Source organism: Hyperoodon ampullatus, assembly GCF_949752795.1.
Source record: "Hyperoodon ampullatus genome assembly, chromosome: 4".
In the NCBI taxonomy this organism is placed as follows: Eukaryota; Metazoa; Chordata; class Mammalia; order Artiodactyla; family Ziphiidae; genus Hyperoodon; species Hyperoodon ampullatus.
In genome coordinates, this window is record NC_136917.1 from 10201096 (window position 1) to 10225160 (window position 24065).

Consider the following 24065-nt stretch of genomic DNA (forward strand, 5'->3'; position numbering starts at 1 on the left):
TTTATACAGCAGTTTCTTATTAGTCATCCATTTTATACACATCAGTGTATACATGTCAATCCCAATCTCCCAATTCATCCCACCACCCCCCGCCGCTTTCCCCCTTTGGTGTCCATATGTTTATTCTCTACTCCTGTGTCTCAATTTCTTCCCTGCAAACCGGTTCATCTGTACCATTTTTCTAGGTTCCACATATATGCGTTAATATATGATATTTGTTTTTCTCTTTCTGACTTACTTCACTCTGTATGACAGTCTCTAGATCCATCCACGTCTCAACAAATGACCGAATTTCATTCCTTTTCATGGCTGAGTAATATTCCATTGTATATATGTACCACATCTTCTTTATCCATCCATCTGTCGATGGGCATTTAGGTTGCTTCCATGACCTGGCTATTGTAAATAGTGCTGCAATGAACATTGGGGTGCATGTGTCTTTTTGAATTATGGTTTTCTCTGGGTATATGCCCAGTAGTGGGATTGCTGGATCTTATGGTAATTCTATTTTTAGTTTTTTAAGGAACCTTCGTACTGTTCTCCATAGTGGCTGTATCAGTTTATATTCCCACCAACAGTGCAAGAGGCTTCCCTTTTCTCCACACCCTCTCCAGCATTTGCTGTTTGTAGATTTTCTGATAATGCCCATTCTAACTGGTGTGAGGTGGTACCTCATTGTAGTTTTGATTTGCATTTCTCTAATAATTAGTGATGTTGAGCAGATATTCATGTGCTTCCTGGCCATCTGTATGTCTTCTTTGGAGAAACGTCTATTTAAGTCTTTTGCCCATTTTTGGATTGCATTGTTTGTTCTTTTAATATTGAGCTGCATGAGCTGTTTATATATTTGGGAGGTTAATCCTTTGTCAGTTTATTCATTTGCAAATATTTTCTCCCATTCTGAGGGTTGTCTTTTCGTCTTGTTTATGGTTTCCTTTGCTGTGCAAAAGCTTTTAAGTTTCATTAGGTCCCATTTGTTTATTTTTGTTTTTATTTCCATTACTCTAGGAGGTGGATCAAAAAAGATCTTGCTGTGATTTATGTCAAAGAAGTGTTCTTCTTCTTTCCTCAAAGAGTTTTATAGTGTCCGGTCTTACATTTAGGTCTCTAATCCATTTTGAGTTTATTTTTGTGTATGGTGTTAGGGAGTGTTCTAATTTCATTCCTTTACAGTTTTCCCAGCACCACTTATTGAAGAGACTGTCTTTTCTCCATTGTATATCCTTGCCTCCTTTGTCATAGATTAGTTGACCATAGGTGCGTGGGTTTACCTCTGGGCTTTCTATCTTGTTCCATTGATCTACATTTCTGTTTTTGTGCCAGACCATATTGTCTTGATTACTGTAGCTTTGTAGTATAGTGTGAAGTCAGGGAATCTGATTGCTCCAGCTCCGTTTTTTTTCCCTCAAGACTGCTTTGGCTATTCGGGGTCTTTTGTGTCTCCATACAATTTTTTTTTTTTTTTACATCTTTATTGGAATATAATTGCTTTACAATGGTGTGTTAGTTTCTGCTTTATAACAAAGTGAATCAGTTATACATATACATATGTTCCCATATCTCTTCCCTCTCCATACAAATTTTAAGATTTTTTATTCTAGTTCTGTAAAAAATGCCATTGGTAATTTGATAGGGATTGCATTGAATCTGTAGATTGCTTTGGGTAGTATAGTCATTTTCACAATATCAATTCTTCCAATCCAAGAACATGGTATATCTCTTGATCTGTTTGTATCATCTTCAGTTTCTTTCATCAGTGTCTTATAGTTTTCTGCATACAGGTCTTTCTTCTCCCTCAGTAGGTTTATTCCTAGGTGTTTTATTCTTTTTGTTGCAATGGTAAATGGGAGTGTTTCCTTAATTTCTCTTTCAGATTTTTCATCATTAGTGTATAGGAATGCAAGAGATTTCTGTGCATTAATTTTGTACCCTGCAACTTCACCAAATTCATTGATTAGCTCTAATAGTTTTCTGGTGGCATCTTTAGGATTCTCTATGTATAGTATCATGTCATCTGCAAACAGTGAGAGTTTCACTTCTTCTTTGCCAATTTGTATTCCTTTTATTTCTTTTTCTTTTCTGATTGCCGAGGCTAGGACTTCCAAAACTATGTTGAATAATAGCGGTGAGAGTGGACATCCTTGTCTTGTTCCTCATCTTAGAGGAAATGCTTTCACTTTTTCACCATTGAGAATGATGTTTGCTGTGGGTTTGTCATATATGGCCTTTATTATGTTGAGGTAGGTTCCCTCTATGCCCACTTTCTGGAGAATTTTTATCATAAATGGGTGTTGAATTTTGTCAATAGCTTTTTCTCCATCTACTGAGATGATCATAAGGTTTTTATTCTTCAATTTGTTAATTTGGTGTATCACGTTGATTGATTTGTGTATATTGAAGAATCCTTGCATCCCTGGGATAAATCCCACTTAATCATGGTGTATGATCCTTTAATGTGTTGTTGGATTCTGTTTGCTATTTTTTTTTGAGAATTTTAAAAATTTTAATACAGTTCAAATCAGTGGGCGTGATTCATTTCAGCTCCTTCACTGCCAAACATGGGGGCAGGGACTGCTTCAGCTTCTCTGCCTTCTCTTTGTCTGTGATGACCAAGGTGTAAAGGTACCTGCTACATCGAACTTTAAACTTCACATTATCCTTATTTTTCTTGATCTTGACCGATTTGGCATCCTTTCGTCTGGCTGTGAGGAGAAAGTCCTTGATTTCCTCAATTTTGCGAGGCATGGCGACGAGGCGCGGAGAGCACGGGCAGGACCGTGAGCAGCCAGTGTTTGCTATTATTTTGTTGAGGATTTTTCGTCTATATTCATCAGTGATATTGGTCTGTATTTTTTTTTTTGTAGTATCTTTATCTGGTTTTGGTATCAGGGTGATGGTGGCTTCATGGGATGAGTTTGGGAGTGTTCCTTCCTCTGCAATTTTTGGAAGAGTTTGAGAAGGTTGGGTGTTAGCTCTTCTCTAAATGTTTGATAGAATTCACCTGTGAAGCCATCAGGTCCTCGACTTTTGTTTGTTGGAAGATTTTTAATCACAGTTTCAATTTCATTACTTGTGATTGGTCTGTTCATATTATCTGTTTCTTCCTGGTTCAGTCTTGGAAGGTTATACCTTTCTAAGAATTTGTCCATTTCTTCCAGGTTGTCTGTTTTATTGGCATAGTGTTGCTTGTAGTAGTCTCTTAGGATGCTTTGTATTTCTGTGGTGTCTCTTGTAACTTTTCCTTTTTCATTTCTAATTTTATTGATTTGAGTCCTCTTCCTCTTTTTCTTAATGAGTTTGGCTAATGGTGTATCAATTTTGTGTATCTTCTCCAAGAACCAGCTTTTAGTTTTATTGATCTTTGCTATTGTTTTCTTTGTTTCTATTTCATTTATTTCTGCTCTGATCTTTATGATTTCTTTCCTTCTGCTAACTTTGGGTTTTGTTTTCTTCTTTCTGTAGTTCCTTTAGGTGTAAGGTTAGATTATTTATTTGAGATTTTTCTTATTTCTTGCGGTAGGCTTGTATAGCTATAAAGTTCCCTCTTAGAACTGCTTTTGATGCATCGCATAGATTTTGGATTGTCATGTTTTCATTGTCATTTCTCTCTAGGTATTTTTTGATTTCCTCTTTGATTTCTTCAGTGATCTCTTGGTTATTTAGTAATGTAGTGTTTAGCCTCCATGTGTTTTTGTTTTTTTATGTTTTTTTCCCTGTAATTCATTTCTAATCTCATAGCATTGTGGTCAGAAAAGATGCTTGATATGATTTCAATTTTCTTAAATTTACTGAGGTTTGATTTGTGACCCAAGATGTGATGTATCCTGGAGAATGTTCCCTGCACACTTGAGAAGACAGTGTAATCTGCTGTTTTTGGATGGAATGTCCTATAAATATCAATTAAATCTATCTGGTCTATTGTGTCATTTAAAGCTTGTGTTTCCTTATTTATTTTCTTTTTTGATGATCTGTCCATTGGTGTAAGTGAGGTGTTAAAATCCCCCATTATTATTGTGTTACTGTCGATTTCCTCTTTTACAGCTGTTAGCATTTGCCTTATGTATTGAGGTGTTCCTTTGTTGGGTGCATATATATTTATAATTGTTATATCTTCTTCTTGGATTGATCCCTTTATCATTATGTAGTGTTCTTCCTTGTCTCTTGTAATATTCTTTATTTTAAAGTCTATTTTATCTGATATGAGTATTGCTACTCCAGCTTTCTTTTGATTTCCATTTGCATGGAATATCTTTTTCCATCCCCTCACTTTCAGTCTGTATGTGTCCCCAGGTCTGAAGTGGGTCTCTTGTAGACAGCATATATATGGGTCTTGTTTTTGTATCCATTCAGCAAGCCTATGTCTTTTGGTTGGAGCATTTAATCCTTTCACGCTTAAGGTAATTATTGATATGTACGTTCCTAGGACCATTTTCTTAATTGTTTGGGGTTTGTTCTTGTAGGTCCTTTTCTTCTCTTGTGTTTCCCACTTAGAGAAGTTCCTTTAGCATTTGTTGTAGAGCTGGTTTGGTGGTGCTGAATTCTCCTAGCTTTTGCTTGTCTGTAGAGCTTTTGATTTCTCCATCGAATCTGAATGAGATCCTTGCCGGGTAGAGTAATCTTGGTTGTAGGTTCTGCCCTTTCATCACTTTAAGTATATCATGCCACTGCCTTCCTGCTTGTAGAGTTTCTGCTGAGAAATCAGCTGTTAACCTTATGGGAGTTCCCTTGTATGTTATTTGTCCTTTTTCCCTTGCTGCTTTCAATAATTTTTCTTTGTCTTTATTTTTTGCCAGTTTGATTACTGTGTGTCTCAGCATGTTTCTCCTTGGGTTTATCCTGTATTGGACTTGCTGCCCTTCCTGGACTTGGGTGGCTTAATTCCTTTCCCATGTTAGGGAAGTTTTCAACTATAATCTCTTCAAATATTTTCTCAGGTCCTTTCTCTCTCTGTTCTCCTTCTGGGACCCCCATAATGTGAATGTTGTTGCGTTTAATTTTGTCCCAGAGGTCTCTTAGGCTGTCTTCATTTCTTTTCATTCTTTTTTCTTTATTCTGTTCTGCAGCAGTGAATTCCACCATTCTGTCTTCCAGGTCACTTATCCATTCTTCTGCCTCAGTTATTCTGCTATTGATTCCTTCTAGTATATTTTTCATTTCAGTTATTGTTTGTTCATCTCTGTTTGTTTGTTCTTTAATTCTTCTAGGTCTTTGTTAAACATTTCTTGCATCTTTTCGATCTTTGCCTCCATTCTTTTTCCGAGGTTCTGGGTCATCTTCACTATCATTATTCTGAATTCTTTTTCTGGAAGGTTGCCTATCTCCACTTCATTTAGTTGTTTTTCTGGGATTTTATCTTGTTCCTTCATCTGGCACATAGCCCTCTGCCTTTTCATCCTTTCTATCTATGAATGTGGTTTTTGTTCCACAGGCTGCAGGATTGTAGTTCTTCTTGCTTCTGGTCTCTGCCTTCTGGTGGATGAGGCTATCTAAGAGGCTTGTGCAGGTTTCCTGATGGGAGGGACTGGTAGTGGGTAGAGCTGGGTATTGCTCTGGTTGAAAAAAATTTGCCTTTTTTGAGTGAATCAAATATAGATGATATGACATTGAATTGTACCGAACTGTTTTATTATTATTTGGTCTTTTCAGCATCAAGTATAACACCAGTAGAGAAAAAGGGCAAAACATAAATGTAAATTTCAGTGAAATGTTACAAGAACACTTTTTTTTTTTTGTGCCATACACGGGCCTCTCACTGTTGTGGCCTCTCCCGTTGCGGAGCACAGGCTCTGGACACGCGGGCCAAGTGGCCATGGCTCACGGGCCTAGCTGCTCCACAGCATGTGGGATCTTCCCAGACCGGGGCACGAACCCGTGTCCCCTGCATCAGCAGGTGGACTCTCAACCACTGCACCACCAGGGAAGCCCACAAGAACACTTTTGTGATCATCTCAGACGTTAAGAAATAAGATGTTTGTAGACTCCTGAAGCCTCCCTTTTTTCCTCGTAATATACCTCTCCTTTCCCCACAAAGCAGTCACTCTCCTAACTTTTATGGTAATCTTTTCTAGTTTTTTTATTATAGCATAGCCACTTACGCATGTATCTCCAAACACTGCAATTTAGTACCCTCAGCTTTTTCTTTACACTTATAGAAAAAAAAACAATATATATTCTTTTGTGACTGACATCAGCTACTCAGAATTATGTTACTAGATTCATAACATATAGTTGTATAGTTTGTATCCATTGCTGTATAATATTTTCTTTTATAAATGTATCACAAGTTATTTTTGTAATTTACTACTGATGGACATTAGGGTTGTTTCCAATTTTGCTCTATTGTTAGTTAATATTGCTGTTACAAGTATATTTGTACATATCTCTCGATACACAGGTATACACATTTTTAGGGACTGGATATACTTGCACAGAGGTTTACATATCTCCACCTTTCATAGGTTATACTAAAATACTTTTCATGGCAATTATTCCACTTTAATACTTCTACCAACGGTTGTATGTGAATCCCACTTATTTCATACCCTCACCAACTCTTGTTCTCGGTCATTTGATTAATTTTAGGTTTTCTAGTTTAAATGTACCCTTTTGTTTTTGGTTTTCATTTGTATTCCTTAATTAGTAATGATATTAAAAAAACACACACACCTTCTTATTTGTTTAATGGACACTTGTATGTACTCTTTGGTAAATTGTCTGTTCAGTGCTTTTGTAGACTTTTCTATTGAGTTGTCTTTTTCTTTTTTTAATAAAGTTTCAGATGTATACATTTTAGGTAAATGACTTTTGTCAGTTATATGTTACACATACATTGTCCTATGCTGTGTTCAGCCTGTAATACTCTTAATGTATTACAAAAGGGTTTTCTCTAAAATATCTTCTGGGAGCTTATTTATCTCATCTTTGAAGTTTAGAGCTACAACAGATTTTTGTGCAAAGTGGTGTCACATATTTTGTCATATGACTATTCAGTTGACGAGCCAGTTAATTGAAATCAGTGTCTTCCCAAGTGATATGCTATGCCTCCTTTTCAGAAATCAGTAACCCATATTTGTGTGGATTGTTTCTAAGCTGTTTATTGTATTACAGTGGACAATTTGCCTGTCCTGTGCTGTTACTACAATGCTTTTTTATGACTGTAGCATTATAATAAGGCTTGTTCTTTGGAAACCTATTTCTTCCAACACTGGTCTTCTTTTTGAAAAGCATCTTACTTGTACTTGGTCCTTTGGATTGAGCTTACAGATCAACTTGAAATGAAAAATACATCTTTTAAATATTGAGTTTCCTACACTATATTCTTATTTAGTGTCTCTCATTAGTGTAATGGTTATCTTTATAAAAGCTTAACATATTTGTTGTTAGATTTATTCATACACATTAATTTTTGATACTCTAATTATCTTTTTATTTATTTTTTATTATTTTTTTACTTTAATAAATTATAGATTTACATGTGATTGTGAGAAATAATAGATTGCATGTACCCTTTGCCCAGGTTCCCCCAATGGTACCATCTTGTAAAACTACAGTACAAGGTTACAGCCAGGATATTGACATTGGTACAATTCACCTAAATATCTTTTCTTGAAGACATTTTCTAAATGTCTATTACTGATATTAGAAATTCATTTATTTTTGTACATAGAACCTATATTCAACAACCTTACTTATTAAATCTAATAATTTAGATATTAAATCTTATGGGGTTTCAACATACAAAGTATATAATCTGTAAAAGAATGGAGTTTTGTTTGTTCCTTTCAAATACTTCAAATATTTATGCATTTAGTTCCTTTTTCTTACTTTACTCTTGTTTAGACATCCAGGACAATGGTAAATAGAAATGGAGATAGTGCACATCCTATTTCGCCTTCTCATGGGGTAAATGTTTAATATAACATCATTAAGAATAATGTTTGCTGTAGGATTTTAGATACTCTCGATCAAATTAAAGATATTCTTTTCTACTATTGTATGTGAAGGTTTTTTTTCATGACTTAATTTTGAATTTTAACAAATGTTTTCCTCTTTATATTGAGATAATCATATGCCATTTTTTCTGTTCCCATAATGTTGGGAATTAAATGGATTGATTTATAAATGTAAAACCAAACTTGCATTCCTGGTCAGAGCCCATATGTTTATGATTTTAGTGATTTGAAATATATTGAGCCTCATTTTATGGCCAAGCATATACTCTCTTTTGGTAAATATCCCAAATACACCTGTAACTTATATGTATTTTATGTTTTTTGAGTATACTGTTCTACATATGTCAGGTCACATTATTTAAATGTGATGTTCAATTTCTTTTAATCTTACTGATTTTTGTCTGATTTTTATATTATTTAGAGAGATTAACATTTTCCTGTAGAATTATGGATTTGTCTGTCTCAGTTATGTTGATTTTCTTTTAGTCCTTTCAAAGCTATGTTATCAGGTGCACAAATATATAAGATTATTATGTCTTCCTTTCCAGTTGTCATTTTAACATTTTAAAATATCCCTCCTTATGATTCTAAATTTACTATTTGACTTAAAGTCTACTTTGTCTATGTTAATATTGCTATACTTTCTTTTGGTTAATATTTGCAAAGATATACTACTCTCTTTCAACTTAATGTTTTCAACCTCTGTCATTATACTTCAGGTATGTTTCTTAAAAGCAAGATATAATTATTTATTGTTTTTAAATCCAATCTAACAGTATCTGTCTCAATTTAAGTGCATTTATATTTAATGTAATTATTTATATAATTCACTTTTTCTATATATTCTGTTTGTTCTGTGTTCCTTTATATCTCCTTTGCTTGCCTCCTTTTTATATTGATCAAATGTCTTTTATTATTCTATTTTATATGTTCCATTAGCATGCTGTTACATATTTTCTATTATTTTGTTATTGATTACCCTAGAAATTACCAGATGCATTTTTACCTATTAAAATCTTTTGTAAGTTTTTGATATCTTATTTCCACACAATGTAAGAATGTTACAACAGTTTATCTGCGTTTATTCACCTTCTTTCATTTCTGCCATCAGATTATGTTACTGCTGCACATACTATAGCCCCACAGAGAACTGCTATTATTATTGTTTTATTTTATTTTATTTTGTTAACATCTTTATTGGAATATAATTACTTCACAATGGTGTGCTAGTTTCTGCTGTATAACAAAGTGAATCAGCTCTAAATACACATATATCCCCATATCTCCACCCTCTTGTGCCTCCCTCCCACCCCTCTAGGTGGACACAAACCACCGAGCTGATCTCCCTGTGCTATGTGGCTGCTTCCCATTAGCTATCTATTTTATGTTTGGTAGTGTATATATGTCCATGCCACTCTCTCACTTGGTCCCAGCTTACCCTTCCCACTCCCCGTGTCCTCAAGTCCATTCTCTATGTTTGCATCTTTATTCCTGTCCTGCCCCTAGGTTCTTCAGAACTATTTTTTTTAGACTCCATATATATAATAGTAATTATTTATAAGTGTTTCTACAGTTTTACCTTTCCCAGTACTCCTTGTTTTTATCTTGAAGTTTCATGCTCTTATGTGGCATCATTTTGCTTCAGTCTGGAGAACTTTATTATTTTCTTGTGTTGTGTAGGTTTGTTGGTGACAAATTCTCTCAGATTATTTTAACCATAATATGTTTTTCTATTGCTTTCACTTTTGAAGAATGATTTAACATAAGAGAGAATTCTAGGTTTGCATTCATTTTTTTTTCTTTCTTTCTTCACTTTATAAATTCCACTATTGTTTCTGATAACTACAGTCACAGTTGAAAAGCAACCATGAGTCTTATTATTGCTCCTTTGAACAAAATATGTCTTTTTTTCTCTAGCTGCTAATATTTCACTTTGCCTTTGGTTTTCAGCAGTTTGACTAAGATGTGCATAAATACAGTTTTCTATTTATTTTTCCTGCTTGAGGTTTGCTACACTTCTTGAATCTCTATTTATCAGTTTATCAAATAATTCCTTAGCCATTATCTTTTCAAGTTATGCTTCAATCACATTCTCTTTCTCATCTCTTTTTGTGGTTCCAGTTACATGTATGATAGATAATTATGTCTACATTTTCTTTACAATCTATTCTTTTATTTACAATCTTTTATTTTTTCTCTCTATGCTTCTGCTTGGATATATATTTTTTTCCTTTGAGGTCACTAGTCATACTTTCTGATGTAAAACTAATTCTCTTTTCAATTCTAGAGTTCCATTTTCATTCTATTTTAAAGAATCCAATTTCCTGTTGAAATTCTCACTATTTTTATCCATTCTGTTCTCCTTTTACTTGTGCTCTTAAACAAATTTATAATAGATATTTTAAAGTCCTTAAATGAAAATTCCAAGACCTGGAATATCTGTGAGTCTTACTATTTTTTTGCATTAAAAAACAACAAAAAAACCCCACAAAATGTTGGTCACATTTTTGCCCCTCTTTTTTTTTTTTTTTTGCGGTACGCGGGCCTCTCACTGTTGTGGCCTCTCCCATTGCGGAGCACAGGCTCTGGACGCGCAGGCTCAGCGGCCATGGCTCACAGGCCCAGCCGCTCCGCGGCATGTGGGATCTTCCTGGACCGGGGCACGAACCTGCGTCCCATGCATCGGCAGGCGGACTCTCAACCACTGCACCACCAGGGAAGCCCTTTTGCCCCTCTTTGAATGCCTTGTAATTTTTACTGCGATCTGTAAATTGTGTAGGAGACCATAGAATTTGCAGATGATTTTTCCCCTTCAGAGTTTTTGCTTTCCTCTGTTAGGTAGGTGATGTGAATGTCTAATCACTCCAGACAGTCAGGTAGGGGTTGGGTCTGAGGAACAATTTTAATAAGACTTAATTAATTTGTAGTGTGTCTCTCATTCCTCAAACATGTCTCTCACAGACTCTTGATTGAGAGGCTCACAGTTCTTTGTTTCTTCAGCTCTGAAAGATGGAGAGTAATACAGTTCTCCTCTTCAGAGGTTTTGAATCAAGATCCTTAGACTCCTGCCCAGTGAAGCTTATATTGTGACATTTGTGGAGAGAGAGATCTAGCCTGAGGCAGACGGCATCTTTCTAGTAGGACTTTGTCTCCTAAGTACCATGATAAAGGTGGAGATTACTCTCTTCCTTTTACTAGTTTCTGGATAAGCCCCCTAATTTCCCACATTGCCTCACAACTCAGACAGTTTCAATTTGGGAAAACTGACCATGCTTAGGGGCTTTTCTAGATTTCAGTCTGTTATGCCAGGCTGTCAGACAATCAGTAATTAGCTAGTTCTTCTTTCCCTTAGTTTAGTTGTTCTGCTCAGCCCAAGTCTAATCTTTAGCTTAAAACTGGAATTAGCAAAGGCCCACAATAATTATCAGCTTTTTCCTAGCAGGGGCTATTTGTTCTCTCAAATCTTTAATCCATCAAGTATTTGTTTTCACTTAGCAATATGATCTACTTAAAGTTGTGATTACAGATTATCCAGTTTCTGATTCTTACAGTGGAAATGTTAACCTACTATCTGCTAGCCAGAGGACAAATCTCAGAATAATCACTTTTTCAAAGTGCATTATCTCATTTTCTTGATCTTCAATTGTCAGTTTACCAAGTATTTTGATTTATTTTTTAAAAAGCTTATTCTTGTCTAGATACAGTTTGGTTTTTTAAACCATATAGAAGCATAATCCTTTTTCTTATGATATTCATTCCTGATTTTCTATTCTATCATGCCCAGAAAACACATTCCATTTTGTGTAAAATATAATTTCTAGAAAGACTAGCACTCATTTGATTATCCTTTATGAGAGTCATCTGAAGTTTTAGAGGAACAAAAGTCCATGAAAAGATCAGAGAAAATGCCCAGTGAAAAGAGGCCTGGTGACATCAACTTTAAATGTGCAATTGTTCTGATGCCAGATTTCCTCCCAAGCAGTGCCAACTGGCAGACACAGAAATCCTCACCTCCTCCTAGTGTTAAACTCAGCAGTCAAAAACTAGATGGAGTGGGAAGTGTTGATTTAACACCAGGGAAGAAACATGGTCTGATGCTAGCTTTAGTAAACATTTAAAAGAAGGTTTTTAAGAGTGTTAACTTAAAAGGCAGACAGAGGGATGGAGAATAAGAGCTGAAGAGCAAAGATGAGGGAATTGCAGGAGTGTGCCAGGAGGGTCCCCGACTGAGGGAGGGGAAGAATGAGTCTCGTCAGATCTAGAGTAGAGTTCCGTTTTAAGGTAATTTTTGTATTAGATTGGGTCAAATGAGATTATCTGTGTATCCACATAAATGTGTACAGATACACATATATGTGCATAAATGTTTGCTTAATGTATTAGGTAAATATATATGTATATACACATATATATTATATATACACATAAGTACATATACATATATAATACATATATTCAAAGGTATCTAAAAAACTATTTCTGGGTCTATAAACATTTTTGTTGTTTTTTCTCATTCTTAGAAGTACAGAGAAGAAGGTCATTCTTAATTCCCTCGAAGAATGACCTCTATGTCCACAGTTGTGTTTGTTTCCATAAAATATACAGCATTAGATGCTTTGATAAATACAGATTCCTTTGGTGATATAAATATTAATATGACATAGATCTTGCTTTGAACAAACTCTGTTAAGAGAGAAAGATAAGTGAAAACATAATTAAAATATACTATATAAACTACAATAACAGGTTTGGGTTAAATGGTGGCAAAGAGTAGGAAGTATTGAAATCTACTGAGAGAAGTAGAGTCCACCTTTGGTATCCCCAGGGGGATTGGTTCCAGGACCCACAGTGGATACCAAAATCCAGGATGCTCAAGTTCCTTGTATAAAATGGAATAGTACAGTTGTCCCTCCATAACCCCGGGTTCTGCATCCTCAGATTCAACCAATTCCGATCCAGAAGGCTGACTGTGTAGGAATGCCTAAAAGAGGAGGTGACATCCAAATTAGGCTTGAATGACAAAAAATAATTCTATGTATCCGTAATCCCTCCCTTCCTTCCTTCTAAAAAGGTCATTTCTAACATATGTAGGTAGTTAATACTTTGCCTGTAAATATATGAGAAACTTGTAAGAGTCCACGTGAGTACATTTTTTTTTTCGTGACATTAGAATTAGACTGCAAGCCCTACATAGTAAACTTTTGTATCCGGTCATGTGAATCACACACTTCGTTCTTCTTCAGAATTTTCTGTGTTAATTTTGAGTGTTTCTATGTTATATTATCTTTAGGAAATTTTGGGGTACTCTGAAAAGTTCTGAGGAAAGTTTCAGTGAAATTGTTTGAATTTCCTAGATTGATGTGTAAAAAGTGGACATCTATGTGATTTTTAGTCATACCAAACAAGAAAATGGACTATATTTCCGTTTATCTAATCGCACATTTTTATTACATTTATTCTCTAAGTACATTGTTTGGGGGGTTGATTATTATAAAAATATTTCCTTGTTGGTGCAAAAAATAATTTCATTGGCTTTTCAAAATATTGAATATATATCCAGAATTCTCAATGAAAATTATTATTAGTAACATTTTATGTGAAATCTTCTCTGGATATCTATAGATGTGATCATGAATTATTACCTGTGAATAATGACAATTTTGTTTCTTTGTTTCAATCATTATACCCATTTTACTTTTCATACTTTATTTTAGACTGATGTTGAAAATGAATAGAGATAGTGATATCTTTGTCTTATTAATTTTCAAGGAAGGAAATTCATTATTATAAATTCAGTACATTATTATAAATTATAATATCATAAATATAAAACATTACTGTGTAAGATGTTTGCGGTAGCTTTATTGTAGATATCCTTTATCAACTTTGATATAGTTGCTCTATTTCTAATTTTTATTTAGGAATTGTGTTCATCTTAAATGATTAACATTTATCAAGGTAGTTTTTCATTTCTTTATCTTTAACATCTATGGAACTAATTATTAGTCTTTTTCCTGAGCAGATCTTTCTATCTACACATGAGTGTAATGTGAAACAGTTATAAATCACTTAACGCTCACCTCCAAATGAAGAGGAAATGGTTATGATGACTTAAATCATAACATACAACATTCCAGTGTTAGCACACATTGGCCAGGAGTTGAATGCTCTACTTGAACTGAACTCACAACAAAAAAAGTTTTAAGCTTTATAACAAATTTACTAATTAACAATATACAGTATCTATTTATTTTTTGACAATATGAAGGAGCTATTTCAATAGAAGAAAAAATAAAATGTTATTCTATTAACTATGTCACATAAAGTCAGAGAGTTGAAATTTAAATTGGTGTATTTTACTATGGATTTTATTTCAGTCCACATCATTGAAGAACTCGTGGTTGAACATCAATGTCAGTGCTCCCCAGATTAAGAGGACTTTTTATCTCTACTAAAAGAAGTTATTCACAAACCAGAGGGCAGACCTTTTCTTCCTTGTAAAATTTGTTTTGTAATGCCTTAGTACCTTTGCAGTTTAACAAGTTGGACTCTTTGAAAGGATGTTTTAGTCCTTTAGTGGATTCCATGTTAGGGTTCAAATGTGATCTTTGAGAGCTTTTGCAATTTGGAATCTCCTTATGAATAGAATTCTACCTGGGAATTTGGTGAAAACATCTCTGCAGTATTCTATCGTGCTACTGTTTTCATCCCTGTAAGTGGCTGCACTTCAGAAGGACTGAGGTTTTGTTGAGAATCACTTGGAATGATAAAAAAATATAAAATGTAAGGTATCTGTATAAAGCAAGTGGTTAAAAACCTTACCATCTCTGAAACCCCTTAGCCAAATTTTCCCCATCCCCTATTTTGTGACTCTAAAGGCAACTTGCTTAAAGGGTATAGTAAAAATCGGTTTTTGGTATCTCTAAATAGGATTTCAGATAGTTGCTGGGAAAATCAAAAGAACAGCGATGGTATAAATAGTCTGTTGACAAAAATATTTTGAAGTTTTAGGCCATTTGGTTTAACACCATAGCATATTAAACATGCATATTACATATACAGAATGTAAACTCCCTGGGCACAATGATCTTGTCTATCTTTATTCATTGTAGCCTTACCCTCGGCCTCAAAAACAGTGCCGGGCATATAAGGGGACTTCATTAAACATGTTCTGAATAAATGAAATAATGAATTACATTCTCTTTTTGTCCATGTTACCTGCTAGATTTTAAGTTTATTTAGAGTTTGTGTGATGCTTAGTGTCTTACTTATCTGAGACATTCACCATAGTATGAGCATAGTTTTCTTCCAGGATATCACCACAAAGATTGGGTACTTTCAATGTGATAGGCTCTGCAGGTGAGTCCTCAACATACGTTATCTCTTTAATCCCCACAACATTATGCTAAGTACTACTGTTGTCTCCATTTTACAGGTAGTTGAGACTAAGAGAAGTTAGTCTCTGTGCTCTGCTGTCTCCTCTGATCCTGATAATCTGTCACCCGTCATCCCTCAGTGTCAGGGTAGAGAATTAAGCTTCCGGAATTGAAAATGCTCATGGTATTTTTCGTATAGCAACATTTATTTTGGAATGTTTAGCTGCTTCTAAAAGCATCCATGAAAGTTTGCCAATTACCCAGAAGATAACAGCACCAACAGCAAAATACATTTTAAGTTCTGAGGAGTAAAATTTCTTCTTCACTTTCACTACAGGCAGTAACCTGGAAAATGATATAAATGTCCATTTAAAGATTATTGTCTCTAAATTCATCTCTCATGCATCCCCATGTTTCATTATTCATTCTTCAATTGTAAAATTGTAGGCAGTTTAGGAAAGTGTTGAAGATGATTTCAAGATAACAGACATGATTCACTGAAAGTAATATAACAAAGGGTCAGGAATTGGACATGGGAGAGAATGACATTGCTCATTTATTGCATTACATCATTTACTGCTGGCAAAAAGTTGGTGATTAATTAAGACCTTGGTCGTTTTGATCTTGAGAAGATCACACGATCTCAAACCCATCCCTACACGTGATATAGCATGTGCTTTGCCTCTCTGCTCTTTTGGATTGCAGTTTCTTTTATGGAATGTCTGTTGAGCAGTCACTGAACTCTGATATTTTATTCTCTTTTTAAATCAAAGTTTAAATTCTGGGCAGGTGGCTGTTCTTGGCAAGGAGAGGAAGGAGGTATCCCTTAGTTGTTGCAGCCTTTCTCTGAATGTCCTAATTGACAAGGGAACTCTTTACAGGTGACTGAAGGAGTTCCCTTTGTACGGGAAATCTGTAATATCTCTGTCGCTTTCTGCATGCAGATGACAAGCTTCTGCCACCTTCAGAGCTTTATATCCTCCAGCTTCAGGGACTTTTGTGATTTCCATCCATTCAAATTGGTCCAAGCCAGTGAAGTGTTCCCATCCCCAACATTTCTTCAGCCAGATCAATCTACCCTTATCACAACAGAGGTGCGGGAAGCTTTGTGAATTACAAGCTGTTCTCATGTTTATTGATGCACTGATATTTGGGAAAGGACTAAAAAAAATTGTTTTTAATGTTCAGCTCATTTCTGTTGAAACTGAATCACCCCTCCCCAGGTCTCCTTTCCACACAGAGCTCAGTATCTGAGTGTGAAGCCTCTGGGAGAGGGAACCAAAGTAATTGAATCGGATTAGACAAGCCAGCAGAACAAAGTCACATTCCAGGAGGTGTTTCCAGCATTGAGTAGATGAATTGTAATTATTTAAGGATTAGTGCAAGCTTGAGATGAGGTCCATTCTGAATACTCTTTACTGTGTATAAACAAAAGAAAGAAGTAGTAATATAGGCTGTTTAAGCTTCTTTTTATCTTTAATAGATTTCTGTTAGAGCTGCGTGAACTTGAAAAACTGCTGCCATAGTGAGCAAACTCACTCATTGTTTTTCTCGATAAAAATTAGGCCAAGCTAAGCCCTCAAGTCTAGGGAGAGAGCTTAATTAAGGCTACTTCCTTTACTGTAATTTACTGGGACAGCACTTTGCTCTGTGCCATGGGAATTGGGCCTATCTTTTGTAAATAAACTTTTTATTTTAGAAGAGTTATAGATTTACAGAAAGTTGCAAAGATAGTATAGAGATTTCCAATACACGTGCCATATAATTTCCCTTCCTGTTATATATTATACTACTGTGGCACATTTGTTACAATTAATGGACAAATATTGATTTATTGATATTAAACTCCATACATTATTCAGATTTTCATTTTTCCTTAATGTCCCTTGTCTATTCCAGGATCCTATCCAAGATACTACATTTAATCATCATGTTTCCTTAGGCTCCTTTTGACTGGGATGGTTTTTCATACTTTTCTTGTTTTTTCATTATCTTGACAGTATACTCATTAGGTATTTTATAAGATGGCCCTCAATCTGAGCTTGGTTAATATTTTTATATGGTTAGACTGGGATTATGGGTTATTAGGAGGAAAACCAGAGAGGTAGAGTGCCGTTCTCAACACAGCATTTCATGCATACTGTCATATGTATCTTATCAAAGTGACTTGTTATTGGTGATACTAACCTTGTCCACCTGGCTATGGTAGTCTTTGCAAGGATTCTCCACACTAAAGTTCCCTTTTTTTTTTTCCTTTTTCTATACCGTACTCTTTGAAAAGCAAATTATTAAGTGTAGCCCACAGTTAAGGTGTAGAGATCTACATTCCACTTTCTTGAGTGAGCAGTATCTACATAGATTGGAAATTTACACTGGAAATGTGTCACTTCCCATATTCATTAATTGATTCAGTGTTTTTGTTTTGTATCAGTATGGATTAATGGATATTTACTTTATATTTTGGGTTATAATCCACTACTGTGTTACTTATTTTGTTGTAACTTTGCCATTGAGAGTTATTTCAGTTGGCTCTGGTTTCCCTTTGACATACTCTCATATTTGTTTTTTTATTTGTCTTATCATTTAATTATTTTCTGGCACTAATAGATGCTTCAGGCTCCTATTGTATATTCCTTGTCCCTGCTCCAGAAATGAGCCATTTCTTAAAGAATCTCAGGTTCCTTTTATTGGAGAATTGTATTAGGTGCAAAGAGCTGGATACTGGGTGTGCTCATTGTTACTAGGGAACCATTGCTTCCAGAGCTTCTCAGTGGACAAACTAAGGAGATAGATGTATGTATATCAGTATCTGTATTAAGCTAAATCTGAGTTTATACTGATGTCTCTGATTCTAAACCAGGATCACAGTTCACCTTGGTTCATTCTAGCCTCCCCACCTTGCCTATCTTCCTACTCCAACATTGAGAAATATGGTTTCCTCCAACTGTCATTCGTTTACGTGTTTGTTCAACCCTGGTATGCATTTATAGCAGTTTCAGAATTGTTAACCCACACTCCCATGAAAAATAACTTTACCAACTAGAGTAAAGTGCTTATGTTCAACTCCTTTTTGTCTTTAGTCTAACTGTATTCATTCATTTCCACAGTGGCTTAGGTCAGCATAGCTTTTCCCCAACTAATTCCCTTCAGTAAGATTATGTCATATATTTGTAATATAGTTGGATTCTTTTCTCATAGTCTACATTCCATCTGGTGATCTCTGTCTATCCTCTAGTTGATTTTATTTTCTATTTTTTGCATACATTAAAGTTTTGTATAAGTCTGTGGGCTATAACAAGTGGTCAGTGTCATGTATCCTTAATGACAGTACAGTACAGAATAGTTTCATAGTTCTAAAATATCTCCTGTGCTCCCTGCATTTAATACTCTTCCAGACCCCTGTCAACTAATGATCCGTTTGCCATCTCTACAGTTTTGTCTTTTTTTTTTTTTTTGCGGTACGCGGGCCTCTCACTGTTGTGGCCTCTCCCATTGCGGAGCACAGGCTCCGGATGCGCAGGCCCAGCGGCCATGGCTCATGGGCCTAGCTGCCCCGCGGCATGTGGGATCTTCTCGGACCGGGGCACGAACCCGCGTCCCCTGCATCGGCAGGCGGACTCTCAACCACTGAGCCACCAGGGAAGCCCTACAGTTTTGTCTTTTCCAGGATGCCATAGAAATGGAACCATTCTCCATTGGTCTTACTCCATCAAGCTCTCTCAAACTGGCTTCCTTTACATAGAAATATGCATTTCAGGTTCGTTCATGTTTTAGTGTGGATTAAAAGCTTATTCCTTTTGATTGCTGCAAAGTTTGGACACATCACAATTAGCTTGTCCATTCACCTAGCAAAGGGCCTCTTGGTTGTTTCCAGTTTTTGTGGTTCTGAATAAAGCTGTGAGGGTTTTTGTATAGACACACATTTTCAAATCATATTGGTAAATATCTAGGATGGCAATTACTAGGTTGTGTGTTAAGTCTATGTTTAGCTTTGTAAGAAACAACCAAACCAGCTTTCAAAGTGGCTGTACCACTCACTTTTCATTCTCTTCAGTGAAGAATGAGAGTTCATGTTGCTCCACATCCTTGTCAGCACTTGCTGTTACCAGTTGTTTTTTTTTAATTTTAGCTATTTCTAATAAGTTTATAGTGGTATTTATTGTTGTTTTAAGTTGTATTTCTTTACTGACATGTTGAGTAAAGTTTATTTGCCTTCTGTACATCTTTTTTGGTGAGGTGTCTGTACAGATAATTTGCCCATTTTTAAGTTGGAGTGTTTTTGCTTATTGTTGAGTTTTAAGTGGTCTTACTGATGTGCTTACTGGTCATTTTTGTGTAGGTCAGTGTTTCAGATTATATGTCCCACACCCATCAAAAAATCCTCTAAGATGTTTCTTAATTACAGTATTTTGGGCCCAATTCCAGACCTAATGAATTGAGATCTCTTGGAGGCATGGCTCAAAATGCTGTATATTTCACAAATTCTGTAAGTGATTCTCATGCACCCTAACATTCGTGAACTACTGGTGTATAATTTGGTAAAACATTTCAGAGTTGTATTTATATATTGATGAAGCTCTTCTAAGTCACTGGTTTTCAAAAATAGCTGCACATTTGAATCATCTTGGGAAATTTTTAAGGTCCAAATGCCCAAGCCTCTCCTTAACCTAATGAATCAGATCCTGTAAGAGTGGGATCCAGTCATCATTCTTGCTTAAACTTCCCCAAGCAATTCTATGTGCAGCCAGTATTGAGAACCACATTCCAAATTTATGTAAGTATTCAACAAGTCCATTCAATTGCATATTTATTTTTACTAAGTAGGTTAAAAAAAAACCTATATTTTTCATTTTACTCATTGCGTTTTAGTGATGTGAAATTAAATAATCATTCATAATTTACAACATGACACACATGAGAGAACTGCAACTCACATATCAAGTTATGGAAATACTTAATTTTGATGTTATTTAACAATAAGATCTTAAGAAGTTTTACTGGAGGCCATATACAAGCAAAATTCAATCTATTTTATTTTAAGAAGCATTGGGAGCTGCAGCAATATCCTTCAGGTAGTCTACAGTAGTGTTTAATACTATTATTGTGAAAGTCACCCTTTAAATAATAAACATCCTCTGGTCTCAAACTTTTGTCCATTTCTATAAATGTATGGTCGCATAACTCTTCCTCTATCCCTCTATGTACAATAATATTTAGCTATTACTTAAAGGACTATAAAAGGGATATCCTGCACTATATAAGTGTTATTTAAAGGATGTACATTAGTTATCTATTGCTGCAATAAAAATTGCCCCCCAAATTTAGTGGGATAAAATAACAAAGATTTATTACCTCAGTTTCAGGGGATGAAAAATCAGGAGCCACTTATTTGTGTAACACTAGCTCAGGGTCTCTCATGAATTTGCCTTCAGGATGTCAGCAGGCCTGCTGTTATCTGAAGGTTAGATCGGGGCTGGAGCATTCACTTCCAAGATGGCTCATTCACATGGCTGTTGGCAGGAAGCCTCAGGTTCCTTGCTACATGGGTCCCTCCATAGACTGCTGAGTGTTCTCATGACATGGCAGGTAGCTTCCCTCAGAACAGGTGATCCAAGGCAGAGAGCTATGAAGGAAACCAGAATGCCTACATTGATCTAATCTTGGAAGTTACGCACTGGTATTTCATCATCTGCTATTCATCTGAAGCAAGTCATTAATTAAGTCCAGCTCACACTCAGGGGGAGAGGAATTAAGCTCCACTTCTTAAAAGGAATAGTGTCAAATAATTTGTAGACATATTTTAAAAACCATCATAGCATCCTGTCAATCTTCATATGAATTATTTTAAAAATTTGTTGAAACATTAATAACCACATAAGATTTTATGCATTGAAAAGTAAACAATCATTAACAAATGCTAAATATTATTTAAAATAACTTTAAAAGCCTCATACATCAATTTAACAATATTTATTGAGTGTCTCCTGTATGTCAGATATTGTGCTGGATTTGACAACAAATGGGAGAAATAAATAAGATCCAGAAGTTTAAATTTAGCTAGAGTCAGATAGGAGGTGATAGAGACAAAAGCTATACCTATACTTCTGTGCCACAAATTCTGTGAGTGATACAAGTATATATGGGGCATACTTTAAGAACAGGAAGAGGAAATAATCATGTCAGAGGAGCTGGTTGAGGGTTTGGTCAGGAGAGGCTTCCAAAGACAATGATGGCTGATATGTCTTGAGAGATGATTTAATAATAGTTCATCAGGATCATGCAAGGAGAAGAAAGGTTTTCTTGCTGATAAAACGGCAAGTGAAAAGGCACAGTACTTCGGGGAATTCCAAATTATTTCATTTAATCAAAGATTTTATATTGAAGCGTGGAAGGAGATGAGTCTAGAAGTAAAAGTAAGGTGAGGTCTGTAAATAGGCCATGCTAAAGACCTCTACTCTTATTATAAAGTAGTAAATAATTTACTAATTGCAACATTATTGCTATCATAAGCAAAAAGCACCACAAGGAACTCTAATCATTATGGCAAAGTAATACTATTCTCATAGTAAGAATTACTTAGAACTAACTACGCTGATCAAATGGTTAATTAAATGAATACATTCTACCCAGAGTATGCTACTAATGATAATCTGTTAGATGAATGGTTTCTACTTTCATTTTATTCATCTAGATGCAGACTTTCCTACTTACCACAATTTCAAATATATGGAAGTCTAAACTATTAAAGCAAACATTATGCCAATAAGAATCTACTTTGAATTTTCAATAATTGCCCCCACTGAGTTTGTTCACCTTTCTGATGTTCAGAATATGGAATACATTTAAAAGTATTGAATAACTTATTGTTCTATCATACATTTGCCTAGATGGTTAGGGGAGTGGGGTGGGGATGAGATGTAAACCCATCCAGCAGGCTGGCATAGGGAAGGGTACCAAGGGCCAGGGCTTCCATCGAGTGAGCTGCTTCTTAGAGTGTTCAGACTAAGGAAGAGCCTGAGTGTGAATTCAAGGGGGAAAGGTAGGGAAGCCAAAGTCAAGGAAATTTAAGCCAAGATCAAAAACCAGGTATATACCAGATTGGAAGAAGGCATTAAAGATAATGATGGAGCTGACCAAGGTGGTTCAAAAGCTAATTTCAAGAAATGGAGCCATGCACCTGAAGTGCACAGGTAGGCACCCACATACTGTGTTAATGAAGGGGGCAGGTATAATGATATAGGACCCACAATTTCTGTAGTATCTTTTGCAAATCCTTAGAAAACATATTTTTTATATGTCCCTTCATTTAATTCTGGGAATCATGACCTGTGATACCTGAATGCCAATATCCAAAGAAAACTATGCTTTTCTTTTTTTTTTTTTTGCCCTCTTTTTCATTTGTTTTCATCACCTTGGCACCATTAATTTAAGTAATAACTCAGAAAGAACAGAGAAGAAAAAGACTCATTTAAAAAGGTGATGATGAAAATTAAAAATTAAAATGGAGATGTGGAGGAACTTGTTAAGAAGGATAAATTAGTGCCTTTTTCTTTTCCACTTATTTTCTTTAAGTGCATGGGGGTTGTTTCATTTTTCTTGCCAGATAGTGCTTCTTTGTAATAAAAATAGGAAACTGTGTTCCAGCACCATAAGCAGAGAATAGTTGTGATTCATTTCCAACGAAAAGGGAAATATGTTGCTTTTTCCAAGGCTCCTCAGAAATTGGTTGAGCATCAGGTGCATCTGTCTGACTCTTCCAATCACAGATGCACCCTCTTGCTTAGTTTTGTGGAAGCTTTTCTCCTTCCAATATATCCTGAATCTCTATGTGGATTTTAAAATAGATACCATATTTTCTGTCCAGTGTTTAAATTAGGCAAGAGTTGTTTTTGGGGTGTTTTTTTTTTTTTGACTGAGAGAATATGAAATATGTTCTCAGTTGAATATAGGGGCAAGAAACGTTCAGAGCCATTTTTCTGAAAATGGCCACCATTCTCCCAAGCTTCTGGGCACTGATATCTTTGACTCTCACACTGCTACTCTCCAGGTTGTGGTCTTCAACATCATCAACACCAAGTGTTTTCCAAAATCATAATTGGAACAGACTCAATATTCTCATTAAAACAGGATCTGAGCCAACTCACTTTGATTTGAAATATGTGTCTACTTACCAAAAAGCTATAGACTTCAAGACCCCTGGTGACAGATCCGTAGAGTTAGTCTGGCTAGGATATAAAGACAACTGCAAAAGAGAAGAAGCAGAGCTGGCAGGGCTTTTTGCTGTTAGATGGATAGCACCACTTTCTTTGTTTTCTACTGCAAGACCTTTCTTAAAGTACACATCTCTTTTTTCAAACTGCAACTCTACCTCCATGTAGTTTAAACTTACTGGTATGTTTCAGTTTCTACCATGTTATACAGGAGGTTCTACATGTCCCATAAAATACATAAGTTGTTGCTACAGTTCATTCTGTTCTTAGCATTGATAGTCTTAATAGTGATGCTATACAGAACTATCTAATACGAGATCTCAATTCCCAATGTACTCCACTGGAAAATAAGATACTTTGACCATTGACTACTTCTCTGTTGCTTACTTTTTTGTGTATCAGAGTTAATCACATGGTAATTGCTCAATAAATATTGTTGATTGATTGAGAATATTTTTAAAAATTAATTGCTTAACCCTCATTGTTTATATATACCAGCTTTCATGAATTGAGATCCTAAGGTAAAA

The 24065-nt window shown here is 35.4% G+C and overlaps 1 protein-coding gene across 1 annotated transcript; it reads right to left on the reverse strand.

Moving 5' to 3' along the window:
* Window positions 1–2524: 2524 nt before the first annotated feature.
* On the reverse strand, window positions 2525–2764 carry LOC307052396 (large ribosomal subunit protein eL38-like). The gene has a single exon (XM_079703298.1). It carries the CDS (start codon window positions 2743–2745, stop codon window positions 2533–2535), a length of 213 nt encoding a protein of 70 aa, XP_079559424.1. The 5' UTR covers window positions 2746–2764; the 3' UTR covers window positions 2525–2532.
* Between the last annotated feature and the right edge of the window lie 21301 nt (window positions 2765–24065).

Coding starts and splice junctions, on each gene's coding strand:
- LOC307052396 (XM_079703298.1), bottom strand. CDS start 2,745: ATGCCTCGCAAAATTGAGGAAATCAAGGACTTTCTCCTCACAGCCAGA.